The sequence below is a fragment of the Dasypus novemcinctus genome, chromosome 9 (genome assembly GCF_030445035.2).
Source record: "Dasypus novemcinctus isolate mDasNov1 chromosome 9, mDasNov1.1.hap2, whole genome shotgun sequence".
Taxonomy (NCBI): domain Eukaryota; kingdom Metazoa; phylum Chordata; class Mammalia; order Cingulata; family Dasypodidae; genus Dasypus; species Dasypus novemcinctus.
The window spans coordinates 127,513,510-127,533,945 of NC_080681.1; the positions used below are offsets into that span (position 1 = coordinate 127,513,510).

The 20,436-nt window shown below is 49.9% G+C and overlaps 1 protein-coding gene across 42 annotated transcripts in view; it reads left to right on the forward strand.

The window, feature by feature from the left end:
* Positions 1-20,436, forward strand: part of NPHP4 (nephrocystin 4) — a 167,644-nt gene that overhangs the window by 63,417 nt on the left and 83,791 nt on the right. For 39 of the 42 annotated variants that reach the window (XR_011649774.1, XR_011649780.1, XR_011649775.1 and 36 more), the window contains 2 exons: positions 4,470-4,651; positions 5,347-5,473. Coding sequence is in view for 29 of the 42 variants with exons in the window: in XM_058304571.2 (XP_058160554.1) it covers positions 4,470-4,651; positions 5,347-5,473 (309 nt within the window). In the remaining 13 variants the exon portion in view is untranslated. The remainder of the gene's footprint in view (positions 1-4,469; positions 4,652-5,346; positions 5,474-20,436) is intronic. The other 3 variants (XM_071217806.1, XM_071217823.1, XM_071217821.1) reach the window with 1 other exon arrangement.

Consider the following 20,436-nt stretch of genomic DNA (forward strand, 5'->3'; position numbering starts at 1 on the left):
GCTACCTGAAACTCCTTTCCTTCATCCGTCTGCCTTTGGGTGGTGTCTAGCCTTCCCCTGGTGTCCTGTGCCCTAGATTAGTTTTCTGGACAGTTTTTGCCTGCCCTCTAGCTATTTTTATGGGAGAGAAGTGAGCCTTTCTAATCATCCATCTTCCTGGAAGTCCTGAAGAATCTTCACTTTTTGACTTTTGAAACAAAAAGAAAGACACTTCACCAGCAGAAGGCTGAGAAACTGGTGTGGGTTATAGCTTATTATCACCTAAAGCTACTTTTATTTCTTATGATTTTTACTGTGAAATTATATTTATGGAAAAGCATGCAAAATATTAAATGTACGGTATAATGAAGAGTTAGAAAGGGAGCACCTTGTAACTAGCACGTGCAAAGCCTCCCACAGGTCTCTTCCTGCCTATTCACACCCTCCAAGCCAGGCTTCCACAGTCATCTCTCTTGGCTTTTCTCTGTGGTTTTACCACCTTCAGATCAGCATCCCTGAACAACAAAGGCATGCCTGTTTTTGACCTTTATTTAAATAAAGTCATACTTTTCCTTCTATTGTTTGCTTCTTGGGCTCAGCATGGTGCCGTGGATTCATCCTTGCCGTCAGTGAGCTTGAGTCCATTTCCTGCGCTGGGCAGCATTCCTCCTGAGAGGGCACCGTGATTTCTTCACCCAGTCCACAGTTGATGGGCTTCTGGCTGCTTTAGAATTGTGGTCACTATGGCCCTGCTGTGATGTTCTTCTGTGTGCACCCAGGTTTTTGCTTATTGGAATCTTGTGTACTTTGAGGGACTTTAAAGAAATCCTTGCATCTTTGCACTGAGCAGGCGGCTGAGCTGGGGGCTGGCTGGTCTAGGGTGGCCTGGCTGGGAGCCCCCAGCTGTGCTCCATGTGGTCTCTCATCCCCAGCTGTGTGCCCCTGTGATCTCATCCCTCGCCTGCGCTCTGTGTGGTTTTGATACCAAGCGAAAGTGGGCTTTTTTTGTGTTGTTTTCTTTTGTTTTTCTCCCTGGTGCACTTTAAAGACCAATTCCTGAGACACTGGGGTTTCAGAGAGAGAAAGTGTTTGTTTGCATGTAGCAAAGGAGGTCCCTGGCCTACGAGCCCGAAATCTACCTCCTGGAACTGCAGTAATCCTGATAATTTTATAACACCCAGATTTAGCAGTGTATGCTAATAAGTAGTTGGGGGTGGGGCTCCTCATTAATAAACATTAAGGGGCCGACAGGATGGGGAGTGGATATAAAATGGGGATGAGTCACAAGGTTATTTTAATCACAAGACAATTGTTAGCAGCGAGCAGGGCATCTGGGGATGAGGGCTATAGCATGAGGGTCAGTTACAAGGTTTTTCTTATGAATTTCAAAAGGATATATGGGGCAGTTACCATTTCAATAAAAATGTTCAATCTGGAATAATCATCTTAATAGCAGGTCTTAGAAATGACCATATACAATGACAATATTCCATTGTATATATTCCATAGGCAAGAGCCTATGGAATAATCATCACAATGGCAGGTTTCAGTTGGAAATGGCCTTATACAAAGGGCCGGTCAGTCTAGTCAGTTGCAGTAATTTCAGATATTAACCTTCGGCGAGTTTTTAAAACACGGGAGGTAAAGAGGCATCTACAGAGTGACTCAGTAATGGCAACTTTCTGTTAATGCTTAACCCTCTGTTTCATCCGGGCTGGCTCTGCCAGGTCCCGTCCTTCAAGGTGGAGCTCCACGTGGTCCCTCCTGGCCCCTCCCACCCGCAGCCAGGTGGGGCTTGTTCTCACGGGGAGGGGAGGAGCCAGAGAAGAGGGACAGGAGGGAGGCCGGCGTCCAGCTTGCTCCTCCCATTGGCCAAGGCTGATCACGTGGTGAGCCGCCCCAGGAGGTGGGGCCCCAGCTGCCGCAGGGGTTTGTGGGTCTTCCCAGGGTTCCGCGGGAGGCCGTGCTGTTGCCCCCTGCCTCTGCTTGGAGCCTCAGGCAGTGTCTTGTCTTGGCAGCCAGAGTTTGAAGACCCTTGACTTATGTTAGGCAGCTCTCCTCAGTGGGTGGTTTGAGGCAGGCGGTTGCTGCCTTTTTTCTTTTGCTTATGAGAAACTGGGGGCAGGAAGGCCACTGGGGAGGTGTCAGCCAGGGTTGGTGTGGAAGTCTCAGAGAATGGCTTCTCTTGAACAGAGTGGTGGGAGCGGCTTTTGAAACCTGAGTCCAGTTGTTTTCCTTCCTGCCAGCCCTTCTGCAGGCCCCTCAGTGCCCCCGGCCTCGTGGCTAGATCCGTGCCTCCCCCACCCGCTCTTAGGACCCCACCGTGCCCCCGATCTCCCCGGTCAGGGCCCCTCTGCTGTTCCCGGGGACTTCCTCAGGGTGGGATGTCCTTGCTTACTCCCCGCCTGTGGCCTCCAGGCATGTAACTCACTTCCTGTGTGTCTCCCTCCAGGTATTCGCTTCTTCCTCTCTGGCGTCATGCCGTACCAGTGAAGTGTCTGGAGAGGCCCCTGACCATCCCTGGGACAGCAGCCCCTCTCCCAGGCGTCCCCAAGCCCGCCTCTTCCTCATGTGTGCAGGGCCTCTCCTTGCTCACTGTTCCCAGGTCTCTCCCAGGCTCAGTACTCCCAGGCGCCCACCTGCCTGCACGCCCCCAGGTGCTCACCCTGCCACAGGGTGCCTGGCTGGTGGTTCTGTTTGTTTCTGGCTTAGCCTGGCTCCTGCTCTGTTGACTGTTAGCTCCCCCAGGACAGGGCCTGGCTTTGTTCGCCATCACACTGATGTATTTTGAAGCATGTTGGGAGCGCAGTAGGCATTTCATATTTATGTGTTGTGTGTAAGTGGTTCAATAAGTTGGTATTCATTCCGGTAGCCTATGGTTACTAGCAAATTACTGTCTGTTTGTATACATATACATCTAAAAATCTGAGACGGACTTGTTTTGTTCTGCATGCATTGTTGACAGTGTAGTTCCACATTATTATACTCGTGAATCATAAAAACAAAGCAGAGAACAGGATTCAAATAGAAACATGCATTTTCTTGGTGTAGCTCCTGCTGTTTTCTTATTGCTCCAAGTAGATTCCGAGAGGGTAGAGGTGTTTTAAGAGTATCGTTTTTGAATTTTCTACAGTCCCATCAAAATCATTTCATTATGTATTTTTACTATCTTTGTGTTTTTGTTTCCATTATCTCCATAACTTTATTTTCATTATCCAAAGATTAACAGGCTGAATTCAGGTCTGTTCAGCTTGACAATGGACAGTGAAGACATCTTGAAAATTCAGGAATCGTTTAGCAAAGCTCACATGATAAACAGCAATAGCCTGGAGCATTAGTCTCAGCCATTTGGTAGAGTGCCTGTATACTTTTGGCTAAGATGAAACACTTTAATATCCAGTGATTTCTTTTGGACAGATTCCATTTTTATTGGTCTATGACTTAATCAACCAAAGGGTGCTGATGCAAAATGCCAGAAATTGTTGGTTTTTATAAAGGATATTTATTTGGGGTAGGAGCTTACAGATACCAGGCCATAAAGCGTAGGTTATTTCCCTCACCAAAGTCTATTTCCACGTGTTGGAGCAAGATGGCTGCTGACATCTGTGAGGGTTCAGGCTTCCTAGATTCCTCTGGGCTCAGCTCCTCTGTTTCCTCCACAAGGTCAACTGTAGACGATGAGGCTCTCTAGGCTTTGCCTCTCTCCACAAGGTCAGCTGGAGACATTCAGGCGAATGGCTCTGTCCCGCTCCCCAGGGCTCCAGCATAAGACTTCAGCATCAGACTCCAACATCAAAACTCCAGCATTAAAAGCCCCAGCATCAAAACCCCTCAACTCTGTCCTTTACCATGCCTTTTATCTGCAAGTCCCACCCACCAAGGGGTGGATACTCAATGCCCTAATGACGTGGCCCAGTCAAAGCCCCAGTCATGCCCAGGTACAGACCAGATTACAAACATAATCCAGTATCTATTTTTGGAATTCATAACCTATCAAACTGCTACAGCACCTGACTGTGTTCCTGCCCCCCTCCCCCCAGGTCTCAAGGCTCTGATGCAGGGGGAGGGGCAGGGGCAGATGCTGGGCAGTGCCCTCAGCCCCTAGGGGCCTCCCTATCATGATCCCCCCTCGACAGGGGGACGTGAGCTCCCCCAGACTCTGAGAATTTTCAGCTCAGCTTTGGAAACCTAGGATAAGAGTTGGGTGATCAGGCATCCAAGGGGGGCTGTATGGAGAAAAGAATTGTGTTGAAAAGCTCTGGCCCATGTCAGAAAACCTAGAACTACCTAGAAAAGGCACTAAGGCCAGCAGGCCGGGTTGGCTTTGTTAGTGTTTCCTCGGATTCGTTTGGACCAGGCACATCTGACGGGAAATGTGTACACTTCCCTTGGTTTCCTGCCCCTGTGCGCCTCCCCGCTGGGGCTTTCCTGGGGAGCTCACCTCCCCTTCTGCCCAGAGGCTCATGCTGGCTGCTCTGTGCCTCTTCTAGGGGAGCAGCCCCCGGGACGGCCGCGCCCTGGAGATCCTGGAGCGACGCCTGCACGTGGGCGTGCACAACGGCCTGGGCTTTGTGCAGCGGCCCCACATCGTGGTGCTCGTGCCCGAGGCGGAGGTGGCGTGGGCGCGCTCCGCCAGTTTCAGCAGGAAAGCCGGCTCCCCTCTGAAGGCCAGGTATTTTGAATAGGGTGCTGGGTCCCAGCCCCATGGAAATAGTGGGGTGGGCGGGGGAGATGACGAGGAATGGAGGTGAAATTCCGTGGTCAAGCAGGAAAGCCGGGTGGTCCATTTGGGGTTCTCGTGGCTGCACAGTCTTCCCCATAGTCCCGTATGTCCTCTTGCTAAGGGGTCCACACCAGCGTTGTAGTGTTGTTGTGTGGTGACAGCTTCGCAGTTAGCATGACGGAAGCTTGTAGCTGGTGGCTGCTGAGGGTCTGTGGAGACCACGCGTAGCCTCTGCAGATGTGCTCCTGATTGCTTTCTCATGTGGCGGAGAACCAGAGTGAAGACCCCCGCCCCCCAGGGCTCCCGCTGCGGTCAACCCAGCGCTTCCCCGGGCAGACGGGGCAGGTGTTACCGTCTCTGTCTGCCCAGGAGGGGAACCTCCCTCTTCGCCATGTCCTCCCTGGCGACTCAGCCATATCAGTCCCTCCTCCTGCAGACAAGCTCGGGTGCTTGGAAAGCATTCACTGTGGTCCTTAGAAAATCACTGGTTTGGGGAATGACCACACGGAGGAGCTCGGCAGCGTGGCGCTGGCCGACTCCCTAGCCCAGCAGCTGTAGGGGCCCCCGGGCACCCGGGGTAGGGGTGGGCACTTGGCATATGGGGCCCCTGCTGTCACCGCCCCTGTGCTCTGTTTCTCCTCCAGCTCTGGAAACCAGGCTCTGGTTTTGAGAAGCCGCCTTCGACTCCCAGAGATGGTCAGTCACCCCGCGTTTGCAGTCATCTTCCAGCTGGAGTACGTGTTGAACATGCCTCCTGGGCTGGACGGCAGCGTAAGCATGATGATCTGGTGCTCAGGGTTCGCTGCGACGGTCCCCGGCGGTCGGCAGCGCCCTCTTCCTCTGTGGGAAGCACTGCCGTGATTAGCAGTGTGGGTACAAGTGTGGAGTGTGCTTCTAGAAAACGCTTCTTCTTCGAAAAGACGGCTTTGTTAGAATCATTCGCGTTTAATGGCAAATGGGCCATCCTTCTGACTGATAGTAATAGAGAAACAGTTCAGAAGGCACCATGAATCCTCGTGGTGTTAATTCATAATTATCTGGCCAATAACCATTTTGAAAAAGGAGGCCATTTTAATGTATTCCTCACATGACGTTAAGTGTAGTAAAGCTTGAATATGCACAAGTGATAAAGTTTTCTTAGAATTAAGTTTATCCATGCTTATATTATAACTAAGAGTAAGAACTTGTAGAATTCAGTTGGAAGAAATATAATATATAGACAGTGTTACACCATCAATGTAGATTCATTGGAAAACCCAAATCATACCATTCTTAAGATACAACTTTATGTTTGAAAAAACCATTATCAATTTAACAAATTAAAAAAAGTGGCTAATGTGGTGTCTTCTGAGGTGAGCTGGCATGCTGTCACTCACTGTTTCGAGAGAACATACGGGACTGAGGAACGAACGTTAAGGGTCAGCCCAAGGAAGGAGGGCAGGTGTCGCAGCATATGCTGTGTTTCTGGTATATTCTGGCAGCGGCGAATTGAGCTCTGCAGTGTCCACACCTCCAGTCACCTACGTAGTGAAGCACTCGAGAGGCAGGTGTTCTTGTGGCACCCAACCCTGGACCACCTTCATGTGAATGAAGCTGCTGTCCCCAGTTCTGTTTTCTCTATTTATTACCAGAAGTTTCAGCTTGAAACAACTCTGTGCAGATATGCTAGGGTGAGGCCAGGAACCGGGGTGCCCGGGGTCGGGTGTGAGGCTTTCCTGGGAGGAGGGGCTTCCAGGGCGGGGAGGGCTTGGCGAGGGCACCTAAGGCGCTGGCCGAGCATCGGTGGTGGCAGCTGAGATGAGCTGCTGGTGGAGGAAGTGCAACCTGGGGTGCTCGCTGTGGGGTACCTGTATCACTCTGGAATCCTCATTTACATTTAGATAATGTCTCAAGAATGCTAATTGTAATTGTGGTTTTGAAGTCTGTGTGCTGAAACTGAGATGTCTTCCTTGACCTTGTTATTTCCCTGCTCCTCGCTGGCGTGCCGAGCCCCTGGCCACTGGTTTAGCCAGTGCTGCTGTGTCCTGGTGCTTTTGGAATGGGCCCTGGAGTAGTTCAAGAATGGGTTTTGAGGTGGTGGGTTTATCCTAATGTGGAATATCGAATTCTCCTTTACTGGCATCAAGTGTACTTTCTTCAATGTAATCCAAAAAGGAAATGTTCTGGCGTCTAAAATAATTTTCCACTCAAATGGCTTGCTGTGTGGAACAATGAAAATGTGTTAAGCATTCAGTTGGTGTGAGCTGAGTTCAAGCATTCCCCATACCAACTGATTTAGCTGTTGGAGAGGAAAATCCCGATGACTGGGCCAGGTTAGGCTCTTGGTCCTTGCCCCAAGGGGCCTGGCCCTGTGACAGCAGTGACACGAGGAACGGGGGCCTCCCTGGAAGGTCAGGCCTTGGCCTTTGGAGGGACACGCCACTCCCCGGCGTGTGCCCGCTTCCTTAACATTTCTGTGTGCTGCCGACAGTCTTCAATTGGGAGAGGCCTTTTCAAACCCATTTTATATTTGGGTTGAGAATTTCTTTCTTCTTTTTCTCTACTTAAAAAAAAAGCAACTTTACATGATAAATTTCAAACATATAATTGTGGACTGGGTAGTCTAGCAAACCCCAGGTAGCTTCAACAGTCGCCAGCTTCCCGAACAGCCTTGCTTCATTTCTGTCCACACCCACAACCATTTTGAGTTACTTTGAAGCAAATTCCAAACATCATTTCAGCATGTACTTTTGTTTTAAAAAACAACCTTTCATTATGGAGCATTTTAAACATCTTCAGAAGTAGAGAGAAGCATCCAGTGAACCCCGTGTGCCCAGCACCCCACTTCCCAAGTCACGGCCTGTGGCCCCTTTCTGCATCTCTCCCAGATTATTCTAGAGCAGATCCTAGATGTCGCCTTGCTTCATGTGTACATGTTTCAGTAAGTCCTTTAAAAGTTAGGGGCTTAAAAACTTTAACACCACGATCACTCCTAAAACGTGAACATAAATTTCATGTCAAGCACCCAGGCAGCCTGGGTGTATGTTTCTTGACTCTTTTACTTAATCAGAAATAGACACACCAGAAACACGCGCTTTTACCGGGACCGTGATCTCTGCACGGGGGTCCTGACGTGTGGGCTGGGCGGCCTGCAAGTCTCCTCGCCGGGTGGTTTCCTCGCGTGGCAGTTGACGCTGTGACTTATTCTCAAAATGGCCTCACTGAGTTCGTCACCTCGTGTGTCCTTATTCCTAAAGTTTGAGGAATCCAGCTGGGCCAGGCTCCTGGCACCTGCTTGGCTGGGCTTTGTGTTTCAGATCAGGAGCCACAAGTCCCCGTCTCCTGAGGCTCTTTGTGAAACTTCTCACCGTAGAGCAGGACATCCAGAGAGGTAGACCTCATCCGGCTGAGGCTGGTTTGATTTCCTGTGGTTGCTGTAGCACCTTACTACAGATCAAGTGGCTTAGAACAACACAAACGTGTGCTTTCCCAGTTTTCCAGGCCAGAAATCCAAATCCCGTCTCTCAGGCTGCTGCAGGGAAGGAGCCTGCTCCCACCGTGGCGGCTGCTGGCCTTCTTTGGCTCGGGTCTCACATCTCCCTGCCTGGTCTTCACATCGCCTTGTCCTGAGTGTCATCTCATGTTTCACCCTCTCCTAGGTACACTTATGACAGCATTTAGGGCCCACCAGGTGATCCGGACAGCATCTCCAGCCCAGGACTCTTCTCCTGTCATGTCTGCAGGGGCATCACGCTTATGGGGTGCGGGGATTAGGGCTTGATGTCTGGGTGGCCATTACTCAGCCTACGGCAACCCTAGATTAACTCTACCTCTTCCAGAACGTCACCTGAGCGGAGCGATAGAGCCTGTCCTCTTAGGTGCCTGGATTCTTCATTCAACCTAACGGTTTGGAGACCCAGCCATGTGCCATCTTCATTTTTGCTGTGGAGTCCCCTGTGAATGAATGTGCTCCCTCGTTCTCTCTCTATTTCTAGTTTATGAATACAGCTGCTCTGCACACTCCTGGGCGAGTGTTTTTGGACGTGTATTTTCATTTCTTTTGAGAATGTGCTGGGTAACAGGATAGGAATGTTCTCTCTTGATAGGAAATGCCAGTGTTCCAAGGACTGGACCAGGCATTCGCGCCACATCCTCAGCAGCTCGAGCTCGGCCCGTCATTTGCGTCTCCGCCATCCCAGCGCTGTGGAGTGGTGCTGCTTAGTGGTTTTAACTTGTATTTCCTTAGTGATCAGTGATGTCAAATGTTTTTCCATCGTGTTTTTTGACCACTCACTATTTTCCTTTGTGATGTTCCTGTTCACTTATTTTGCTCACTTTTGTTTTGGGTAGATTGCCTTTTTATTGGGTCAGTAGGATTTTCTTTTGTGTATTCTGGATTCATGTTCTGCATTAGATATGGGAATATTTTTTCAGCCCGTGACTTCCCTTTTTATTTTCTTGATATTGTACTTTTTGTTTTAATGACATAGTAAGGCTTTAAATTTTTTTAAAATCCTTTTATTTGGAAATAAATTCAAATTTACAGAAAAGATGCAAAATACAAAGAACACGGGTTTACTCTTGATGCAGATGCACCTGGGGCCCACATCTGCCCCATTCACTTTATCTGCACCCCTCTCTGCATAGAGGCACACTCTCCTATTTTTTGTGACCCTCTTGAGAGTAAATTGCAGTGCTCGGGCCCTTGCGCCCTGCGTGCCTTGGCGTGTATTTCCCTAGAACCAGGCTGTGCTCTTACACGATTGCAGCGCCGCGCCACCTGAGTTCACGGAGCCTGCAGGTGGGCCTGCGTCGCCGTCCTCATCCCACTTCTGTGGTTGGTCCGCAGCGTCCTCGACAGCCTCCTTCCTGCCTTTAGAACAGGGTCCGGTGGGGATCGCCCAGGGCGTTTAGTTAGTTGCTGTGGTTCTGGAACGCTCCTCCGCCTTTCCTTGTTGTTATGACTTCAGTATTTTTTAAGGTTATGATGCTCCTCCTTTTTTTTCCTTTAACACAATGTTCCTTGTTTTGTGTTTGCCTGCTGTTTTCCTGGGGATTGGAATCAGATGATGCGTTCCCGGCCAGAACACTCTGTAAGTGAGGTCGCGTCCTTCTTGGGGTCACGTCAGAGGTGCACAGTGTCATCTTTACCTTGTTGGCACTGTTAATACCCCTCACCTGGTCAGGTGTGGTGTGATTTCTCCCACCTGGAGTGAGTGTTTTTATACATGCAGCAAATAAGCTGTGTATGGGAGGCTCTGAAGGATCAGGCAGCGTCCGCTCCACATCCACATGCTCTCTCAGACAGGGCAGCCGGCCGCGCTGCCCTCTTGAACCTGTCTTCCTTGCGGAGGTTGCCCTCGACGCTTACCTGTCCGCCGCAGCCTCTGCCCGCCGGGGCCTGCCATGATCCCCGGCGCTTGACTGATCCCCTCACTCGTGGAGTCTGTGCTGGTGTGGAGTCACGGAGCCCATTGTCAGGGGTTTGCAATCTCTTACGGTCCCTGATTACTTTGATGCTCAAATTGTCCTGGGTTCGGCCGTTGGCGTCCCTTGAGGCTGGCCTCTGTGTCCTCTGACTGTCCTCCATTGGGTTTTATGTTTTGGCCACTTTTCTTACTTTCTGGCATAACAAGAAGCTTCAGGTGTATCCTGTGTTTTCCCTGCTCCAGCCTTGGAGGGGACCATTTCTGTGAGGAACTGTGGTTCCTTATACATATAATTAATATATGACAAGGCACTTTTAATTTTAGAACTCTTTTAGTTTTATAGAAAAATTGCAAAGGTAGTACAGAGAATTCTTGTATACCCCCTCCCCCCAGGTTCCCATATCAGCACCGGCATTATTGTGGGGCCTTTGTCTCACCCAGGGAACCAGTATCGATGCGTTTTCCTTAACTAAGGGGCTGACTTTATTTGGGTTTCCTTGGTTTTACCTTATGTCCTCTTTCATTTTGGGCTCTCGTCCAGGACAAAAGCTTGGCTGGTTGTCACGTCTCCTCTGGCTCCCCTGACCTGACGGTTTCTCAGGCTTTCCTTGGTTTTGCTAAGTCCTGGTTCTTTTCAGGGGGCATTTATTGGAAATTAAGACGTGGGCCCCAGGGTACTTTTAGGCTCCGTTAGTGAGCAGAGCTGAGAAGTTGTACAGATGTACACAGGTATACACGTGACTGCACATATACTTACATATTCCTAAATAGATCTGTGTACACACATACACATACATGTACACATCCATAGCCATGTACTCTACAAAGCACGTGCTCTCCTCGATGCCTTAGAGCCCAGTCCCTCCCCGCCAGGTTTGTCCTTGCCTGCCTTTCCATGTTTGACCTCCTGTTCTAGAGAGGCAACCTTGGCTCACACCGTCCCCAGCGCGTTTCCTCCTTGGCTCCCTCCTGCAACTGCAGAATTGCTTTACCTGCAGTGCTGCAAACCAGGAGTTCAGACTAGAGTTCATGCTCGTGTGCAGCCCTCCACACTGTCCCTGCCCCCCACTCTCCACCGAGACTGTCGTTAGTGTTTTCATAAGGCAAGGAGTCACATGTCTCCTGGATTTGTCGTTCACCCCCCCACCCCCAGTCTGTGGTGTGCTTCTGCCACTCATTTGAATCTACTTGGGTTCATTGGTTTCGGTTTGCTTTCAGTTTTAGTTATTCTCCCCCTTCCTTTTTTACTTAATTTTCTTTTTTCATTATAAAGAATACTAACATGCTTTTGAAAGTCAAAACCGTACAGAAAGGTAATCTCAGGAAAGCATCACACGTTTGGATCCCTTCCACCATTTCCCCATGCCTCGGCGGTCCCTGCCTGTAGTTTCCCGGTTTCTCCTTCCTGAGTCGCTTCCTATAAATATCAACAGATACATGAGTGTTTTCTTATTTCTCCCTCCACACAGAAAGGGGACTGGACTTGTGTACTCTTTCGTACTTTACTTTTTCTCAATTTCACAGACTCTCTTACCATGCCTGCCTTTCCCAGGTCAAGAGGCTGTCCCCTCTTTCCTCCAGGCCACATGGCGCTCTGTCACCAGTGCACGGGGCTGAGGTAGCCAATGTCCTGTGTTTGGGTGTTTACATTGTTTCCAGTATTTTGCAGTTATTATAAGTCAGGCTGAGGCAAATGCCCTGAGGCAGATGCAGATCAATCTGATGTGACTTCAGGGTCAGTTCCCAGAAGTGGGGCTGCTGGTGGAGAGGTGAACTCCTGTGTCGGACGACGCTGCCCGCTGCCCGTCCGCAGGCACTGTACACTGCGCTTCCCTCCGGTGACGGGCTGCCTTGGGGCCCTGCTCCCCACGGTCTCACCAAAGTCGCTCTGGGCAAGTTTCTGCGTTCTGCTGGTCCCATGGGTGACGGGCTATCATGATGTGGTATTCATCTGTAGTTCTCTTATTGTGAGTGAATTTGAACATATTTTCATGGGTCTGTGAGTTTCTATTCATTTCTCTTGCCCATTTTTCAATAGAATTTTTTGTTTTCCTCATATGTTAAGGAGTGTGGCCCTTAATCTGTGCTACAGATTGCCAACATTTTATTCCAGCTTCATCCGTTGTCTTTTATTTTCCTTTTTTTGCTGCCATGTAAACTTAAAACAGTTTTTAATGTCAAATTTATCTTTTGTTACATCTGGAAATTTAGTCACAGAAAAAAGCCTTTGCCGACTCCCAGGTCAGGGGAATTCCCCCATGTTTTCTCTTAGTGTTCAGTTTCATTTTTTTTATGTTTAGTTCTCTGATCATTGGGGATTTCCTCTCGGGTGTGGTGTGAGGAATGGATCTCCTCTTCTTCCCAGGGCCCTCTGGGGTCTCAGTACCACTTCTTCAAGGCCCTTCTCTGCCGCGGCGAGGTGGATGCTCCTTTGCCGGACGCTGGTCCTGGGCTGGTCCTGGGCTTCCTGCCCCCTCCTGGCTGCCCTGGAGTCCCTGTCCTGGCCTCATGCTGAGGCTAGGGTGCCCCTGCCCCTTCAGCCCGACAGCCGCCCCGCGGCGCTCTTCTGGCTTTCCTTGCATATTTATTTTTCCAACTGGCCAGCAGTCTAGCACCACCAAAAATGCTTATTGACGTTTTTATTTGGATTGCTCTGAACTGATAAATTAGCGTAGGGAGAGCTGACTCCTTGGGGATGTTGAGCAGCCCTAACCAAGAACAAAGCACATCTTTCCATTTGTTCTAGCCTGCTTTTGTGTCTTTCATGAGGTTTTTTTTTTTTTTTGTAGTTTCAAGTGCAGATTTTGAACAGTTTCTTTTTTGTTTAATTTTTTGTGCCGTCATGGTGAAATGGAATCTTCTGCCCCGTCATATGTTCTAACTTAACACTATTTTTTTGTGTATGCCTGTGGATAATGTGGTTGTCCTCATTACTAGCACTTTATATAGTCCTTTTCTTAGGCCACGTACCACTTTTTTGAATTGAATTTTTTGATTTTGAGATAATTGTAGAGTTACATGTGTTTGTAAGAAATGCATGTCCCCTTGGCCCATGTTCCCCCAGTGGTTACACAGTCTTGAGACGTTTGTCATTTGATTAAGTGCAGCTGTCAGTGTTGTCATTCTTGGTGCTTTGAGTCCTTCCAAGGGCTTTGCCCGTCCTGGGTGGGAGGCTGCTCGCCCATGGCTTCTCTTGTGTGCGTTCCTTCTGCTGGCCCTGCAGGATTTCTGGGTGCCCTGGGAGTCGGGGTGGGGACCGTGGCTGCAGACAGCTGCCGGCTTACGTCTTCCCAGCTGTGACTCCGCAGGAAGGAGGGCTTCCTTCTCCCAGGATCCCTGGATAATGTTTCAGAGGAGACTGTGAGACTGACCTCATGTCGGTCCCTTCCCTGGAGCGCGGTCGCCACTGCGGGGGCCGTGCTGACCCCACCCCGAGGCCCACAGGAATGGATGCTGGGCTGTGAGGCTGGACTCGAGTGCTCACAAGTGCTGGCAGGCCGGCAGTCGTTGGCTTTGCCAGGCCCCTTGGCGAAAGGTCTCCTGAGGAAGCTGAGCACGGCCGTCCTGGGTCCTGGGCCGTCCTGGGCCTTTCACCTGCATGGGCCTTTGGCCTTCCCGGGCCCTTGGCCGTCCTGGGTCCTTCACCTTCCTGGGCCCTTGGCTTTCCCGGGCCCTTGGCCTTCCCGGGCCCTTGGCCTTCCTGGGCCCATGGCCGTTCTGGGCTCTTGGCTGTCCTGGGCCCTTCACCACGTGGGCCCTTGGCTGTCCTGGGCCCTTGGCCGTCCTGGGCCTTTCGCCAGCGTGGGCCCCGTCTCTAGGCTCCCAGCACGTCGCTGTTGCTTCTCTCAGCCACTGTTAGGTTGATGCCTGTTGTGCACTGAGGGCAAAGTGCTCTAAACCCTTTGCCAGTGTGAAGAACTGTATTAGGTTACATAGAATGTTCTTTACAACCATGCCCCAGGTTTTTTCATTGCTTGTGTAAAAGTTTAAAAATAATGACTTTGCTCAGTAGATTGAAATGAAAGTGTTGTCCCACACGTCATTCCTGTGTGCTTCATTGGCCCTGCGTGGCCTGTGCTGCCTGAGGGCCTGCTGGGTCCCTTCAGTCCCGTGCTGTGGGTTTCCTTTTCCACGTGAACCGTGTGCAGAATTGGCCTGCGGCAGGTGCTGAGTGCACTGACTCTGGGTGGGGAAAGGTTTTGGTGTGTGAACTGATCCATTTTCCGGAGCGGATCACGTCAGCCTGATCCCGCCTTGGACCTGGGCGATTGATCGGAGCTGGCGAGGCCCACGGGCCGCCCTGAGCCCCCGGGCTCCTCGTGCTCCACAGGGAAGGAGAAGTGGGCCTGGCCTGGGTCCTGCTTCTCGCTCACCCCTGCTCTCCGGGTGTCAGTTTCCCAGGCCGCGGAGAGTTCGCCTCATGGGCCAGGAATGTTGTGTCCTTTAACGAGGACGCAGGAGAGCACGGAATCTGGGGCGACTCGCACTCAGCCCCCACCTGAGCTCTTAGCTGCTGCGCCCGGCCCTTGTGCGCAGTTGCCCCTTGCCCATGCATGGGTGTCCTCTCACGGGGGTGTATGTAATGTCCACACCCACGACAGCGCTGGCCTGATCCGCAGCCATGACTTGTGGACAGTGCTGACACGCGCGTTCCCTGCACCCTGTGTGGCCCCAGGGCAGGGCCAGGGCACAGCTGGCACACGTAGCTTCCTTCACAAGCACCTTTCGATCCCTGTCCCTTCCTTGGTCTGGATTATAATTCCGACTTTCTCCCTCTTTTCTTAAGACAGCCTCTTCTCGCCCGGCAGTTTGTGTGGTATTAGGAGCAAGGGGAAGTATTTTGGCACAATTTGTCATTTGTGTTCAGCTGAGGACCAAAGGAAGTTGGGGCCTGGCCTGGTCTCTGGAAGGAGGGTGGTGGGCGGGGGGAGGGTGCCGGACAGGAGGAGGACTCTGGACGGAGGGTTTCACGCTGCTGAACGGGTGCTGCTGTCACCTCGGGGACATTTTGAGTCCTTGGGACTAAAGGTTGGGCAGAGCTGTCCCTAGTCGGTGGTGCTCGTGGCGCCCCAGAGGGTGGGACAGTGACCTGGGGACCTGGGCAAGGCCTCACTGGATTGATAAAGGCAGACCTCATGAAACAACACGAGGTCTTTTTTTTTTTTTTTTTTTAATTATTTATTTATTATTTTTTTTAAATTACATTATGAAAAATATGAGGTCCCATTCAACCCCACCGCCCCCGCCCCCCACTCCCCCCACAGCAACACTCTCTCCCATCATCATGACACATCCATTGCACCTGGTAAGTTCATCTCTGAGCATCACTGCACCCCATAGTCAATGGTCCACATCATAGCCCAGACTCTCTCACGTTCCATCCAGTGGGCCCTGGGGGGATCTATAATGTCCCGTAATTGTCCGTGAAGCACTATCCAGGACAACTCCACGTCCCGAAAACGCCTCCACATCTCATCTCTTCCTCCCGTTCCCCACACCCAGCAGCCACCATGGCTACCGTTCCCACACCCATTCCACATTTTCTCTGTGGACATTGGATTGGTTGTGTCCATTGCACATCTATGTCAAGTGAGGGCTTAGATTCCATATGGGTACTGGATGCACTCCTCCCGCTTCCAGTTGTAGACACTCTAGGCTCCATGTTGTGGTGGTTGACCTTCTTCAACTCCATGTTAGCTGAGTGGAGTAAGTCCAATAAGTCAAAGTGTAGGAGCTGAAGTCTGTTGAGGCTCTGGGCCTGGGTGTCATATTATCAGTCCAGAGATTCAAATCCCCTACATATATCTTAAACCCAGCACCGACTACAATTCCAATAAAGTAGCATGCAAGTCTTGTGAAAAGAGATCCCCTCTGAGTCCAATTCCATCACGCAGAAACACCAGGTCCAAAGAAGGGCTATCTGTCATGGCAGTGAACCCCTTCTGCCATGACCATAGAACCCGTGGGTCTCTTTATCCCTCAAAAGAACCAATACCTGGGGTTGTAGCTACCTTATCTGTCTCTTTTTTTTTTTTAAAATATTTATTTATTATTATTATTATTATTATTTTTTAATTACATTAAAAAAAAATATATGAGGTCCCATTCAACCCCACCGCCCCCGCCCCCCACTCCCCCCACAGCAACACTCTCTCTCATCATCGTGATACATCCATTGCACCTGGTAAGTTCATCTCTGAGCATCACTGCACCCCATAGTCAATGGTCCACATCATAGCCCAGACTCTCTCACGTTCCATCCAGTGGGCCCTGGGGGGATCTACAGTGTCCCGTAATTGTCCGTGAAGCACTATCCAGGACAACTCCACGTCCTGAAAACGCCTCCACATCTCATCTCTTCCTCCCGTTCCCCACACCCAGCAGCCCCCATGGCTACCGTTCCCACACCCATTCCACATTTTCTCTGTGGACATTGGATTGGTTGTGTCCATTGCACACCTATGTCAAGTGAGGGCTTAGATTCCACATGGGTACTGGATGCACTCTTCCCGCTTCTAGTTGTAGACACTCTAGGCTCCATGTTGTGGTGGTTGACCTTCTTCAACTCTATGTTAGCTGAGTGGAGTAAGTCCAATAAGTCAAAGTGTAGGAGCTGAAGTCTGTTGAGGCTCTGGGCCTGGGTGTCATATTATCAGTCCAGAGATTCAGATCCCCTACATATATCTTAAACCCAGCACCGACTACAATTCCAATAAAGTAGCATGCAAGTCTTGTGAAAAGAGATCCCCTCTGAGTCCATTTCCATCACGCAGAAACACCAGCTCCAAAGAAGGGCCATCTGTCATGGCAGTGAACCCCTTCTGCCATGACCATAGAACCCGTGGGTCTCTTTATCCCTCAAAAGAACCAATACCTGGGGTTGTATCTACCTTATCTGTCTCTTAGACTCTGTTCAGTTGTACATAGGGGTATTCCTTCTGACAACCTCCAGACTCTTTTTTAGAGACTCACAGCCTTATAATCTCATTTCTCCTTTCCATTTCCCCCTTACATTAGGTCAAACCGCTTCCCGAAGTCATGTTATTATATGTAGACAGGTATATTCTGCTGTTCCGCATTGAATCTTTAATTCAAGGTCAGTTTCTAGTTGCTTTTTCAGCTGGTATGTGGTAGTGATCCCTCGGTGCCAGGGAGGCTCATCCCCGGGTGTCGTGTCCCATGCTGGGGGGAATGCATCACATCTACACGCTGAGTTTGGCTGTGAGAGTGGCCACATTTGAGTAACATGAAGGCTGTCAGGAGGAAACCCCCAGGCACAATGCTACTCTAGGCCTTGTTCTTATTGCAGGTGCATAGGCTCAAAAGTGTAGCCATTAGTATCAAGAGCCCACTGTTGGGCCCTCCTTCCTTCCTGGTTCTTGCCGTTGCACCTGGAGGATTGCCGCTGCTCTCCCAGGGCCCACAACAGTGACCCCCCGGCCAGGAGCCCAGTACCCCCCCAGCTGTTGTTTTTAATTGTTTCCACTATGAGTATATATAGACATTACCATATACCCTGGGCATATGCCCTGTATAACTCCCTGTCAACCATATATATCCTGTCAATAACATCCCATATCAGTATTCCTCTGCTGCCATTGTTGAACCACTCTGTGATCCAAAACTTCCCGTAAAGTGAATCCCAACATAATGTCAGCTTCAGAAGAGTCTTAGATCACCAAAATTCATATATACAATATACAGTATTTCCCCAGATCCACCATAAAACCTTTTCCCTTCCACAGCAATGATCTTTTAACTTATTCATATCATATTTCCTGAAACTGATGTACAGATTCCGAAACTATAGTTTTCAGACAAAGTAACATTTGTGCTTACTATGTGGTCCATACTTTAGGTTGTACAGTTTTCTAAATTTTTTAGTTATCCTATGTTTTGTCTTATGGTTTTCATTATTAGTCTGTCGTCCCCTATATGTTTTTGGTGTAATATTAGCTGTTTTATATTCATCCTCGTGTACTCTCACATAACTCCTCTTTTGCCCCCTTATTTACCTTTGTTCCATCCATTGCACGTCCATTTTCCCCTCCCCTTAGGGCCCACAACGCCTGCCAATCTAATGCCCTGGGAGCTGTCCTTTCTCACGAGAGATACAGTTCTCTCTATTCGACGGCATTAGTCTTCCCCAGGATATGGGTCCACCCCACCCAATGGTAGAACCCACCTTGGCAAAATGAGCCTTCAGCTATTCCCTCCGAGTCCTCCCGCATTAGACCATACCCCCTGAGCGTCCTAACCAGGTAACCCTCCTACTTATACTTTGATACGTTTTACTCAGCATTTAGTTCTCAATGAACTTCTGGCACTCTCCCATGTTTGTATGTTGCCCCTCCCTCCCACCTATTTCTTGGACCATATTACCCCTCTTCCCATCCCCAGCCCCCCTCAAACCCAGAAAACCCCACCCGAAGGTAACCCCTTGCCCCCATTTTGTCCCTTCTTTGTGCTCATACTTACCCCCAGCTCATCACAGATTCCACCCCTACAGACATTAACTCACATCCTTCCTCCACCCCCCGATTACCAGTAAGCCACTTTTCCAGACTCTAGCTCTCTGAGGCAGTTAACTTATTTCATATCATTGAGGTCATATAGTATTTGTCCTTCAATGCCTGAGTTGCTTCACTCAACATAAGATTCTCAAGGTTCATCCATGTTATCACGTGCGATTGTAGTGTATTGGTTCTTACAGCTGAGTAGTATTCCATTGTGTGTATATACCACATTTTATTGATCCACTCATCTGTTGATGGACATTTGGATTGATTCCAACTTTTGGCGATAGTGAACAATGCTGCTATGAACATTGGTGTACATATATCGGTTTGTGTCCTTGTTTTCAGATCTGATGGTTATATGCCCAGCAGTGGTATTGCTGGGTCATATGGCAAATCTATGGATAATTTTTTGAGAAACTGCCAAACTGTCCTCCAGAATGGTTGGATCCTTCTGCATTCCCACCAGCAATGGATGAGTACAACACGAGGTCTTAACCTGCCTCTACGTTGACTGGGGACAGAAGCCACTGGGGGGCCGTGGTAGTGTCCATGGCTGCTCTAAGGACCACGGCTTGGTGGGTCAAATGGCAGACGTGTATGCCCTCACTGCTCTGCATCAGTTTCCCTGGGCCGAGACCAAGGTCCCTTGGGCCTGTTCCCTCAGAGGCTCGAGGGAGGTGCCTCCCTGGCTGTCGAGCTGCTGGTGGCCATGGCCGTCGAGCTGCTGGTGACCGTGGCTGTCCAGCTGCTGGTGGCCGTGGCCGTCCTTGCTGGCATCCTGCGCGCCTGGGCTCTCTCCTCTGTGGGCCTCCCTCTGCTCTTCTTTTTTAGGATGCGTGTCCTTGGATTGGGGCCCACCCAGATAGACCAGAGTGATCTGTGGGCCTTAAGCACCTTCACTCAGTTGCCCCCGCAGAAACCCTCTTTCCAAGGAACGGCACGTGCGCGGGTGCTGGCACTCACGGCAGTGCGCTGCCCCGCCAAGGAACCCCCGGGTCATATGTCGGTTTCCTGTTTGCAACTTTGCCCAGTACCTGCCTTCGTGGGGGACAAAAGCTGCTGCGGTCCAAGTGTATGCTTTGGCCTTTTGTCTGTTGTTTGCTCTTACAATTAAAAGTGTAAGTGAGAACAATTCAGTAAAAAGTCACTAGTGCTTTATGGGCTGGTTTTTTTCCCTCTCTCCCAATTTGCATGACTTCAAACCCAGTTTGTCAGGATAAGAAGTGACCGAGTTGCCGTTCTCATCCTGAGCCCCGGAAGTCACTGGTGGGGGAGCCTGCTCCCACAGCTGCTCTGGCTTGACCTTCTCCAAAGAGCGGGTAGGATTCAGGGAGGGCCCGGGGGCCATCGTGAGCTGACGCAGGCTAATGAACAGCCATCGAGTTGCTGCCAGCCCCTAATGAGCCTGCTGGAGCCTTTGAGAGGGAGTGATCAATAACTCGCCAGCCTTCCCTTTTTGTTAGAGATGTTAAAACAACAGTGAGGAAAATGCTTATTTATGTGATCGTCAGTTATTCCACACGGAAGAGATTTGTATTGATTGGGAGCCGAAAAACTCAAGAGAACGCAGAAACTGGAAAAATTCGACAGCAGAATCACCAAATTTGAAAACTAAACCGGAAGGACTTGTGCAGACAGCATAAAAATTTGGATATGTTTTATTTTTATTTTTGACCTTGTAATAAGCTTCTGTTTTATAGGAGATGACTGTTTTACCTTTCGTAGCAGCCATTTTCCAAATACATTAATAAGAATTTCACTTTTAAAAAGCCAGGGATTTTTAATAACCTTTTCATATAGATACACT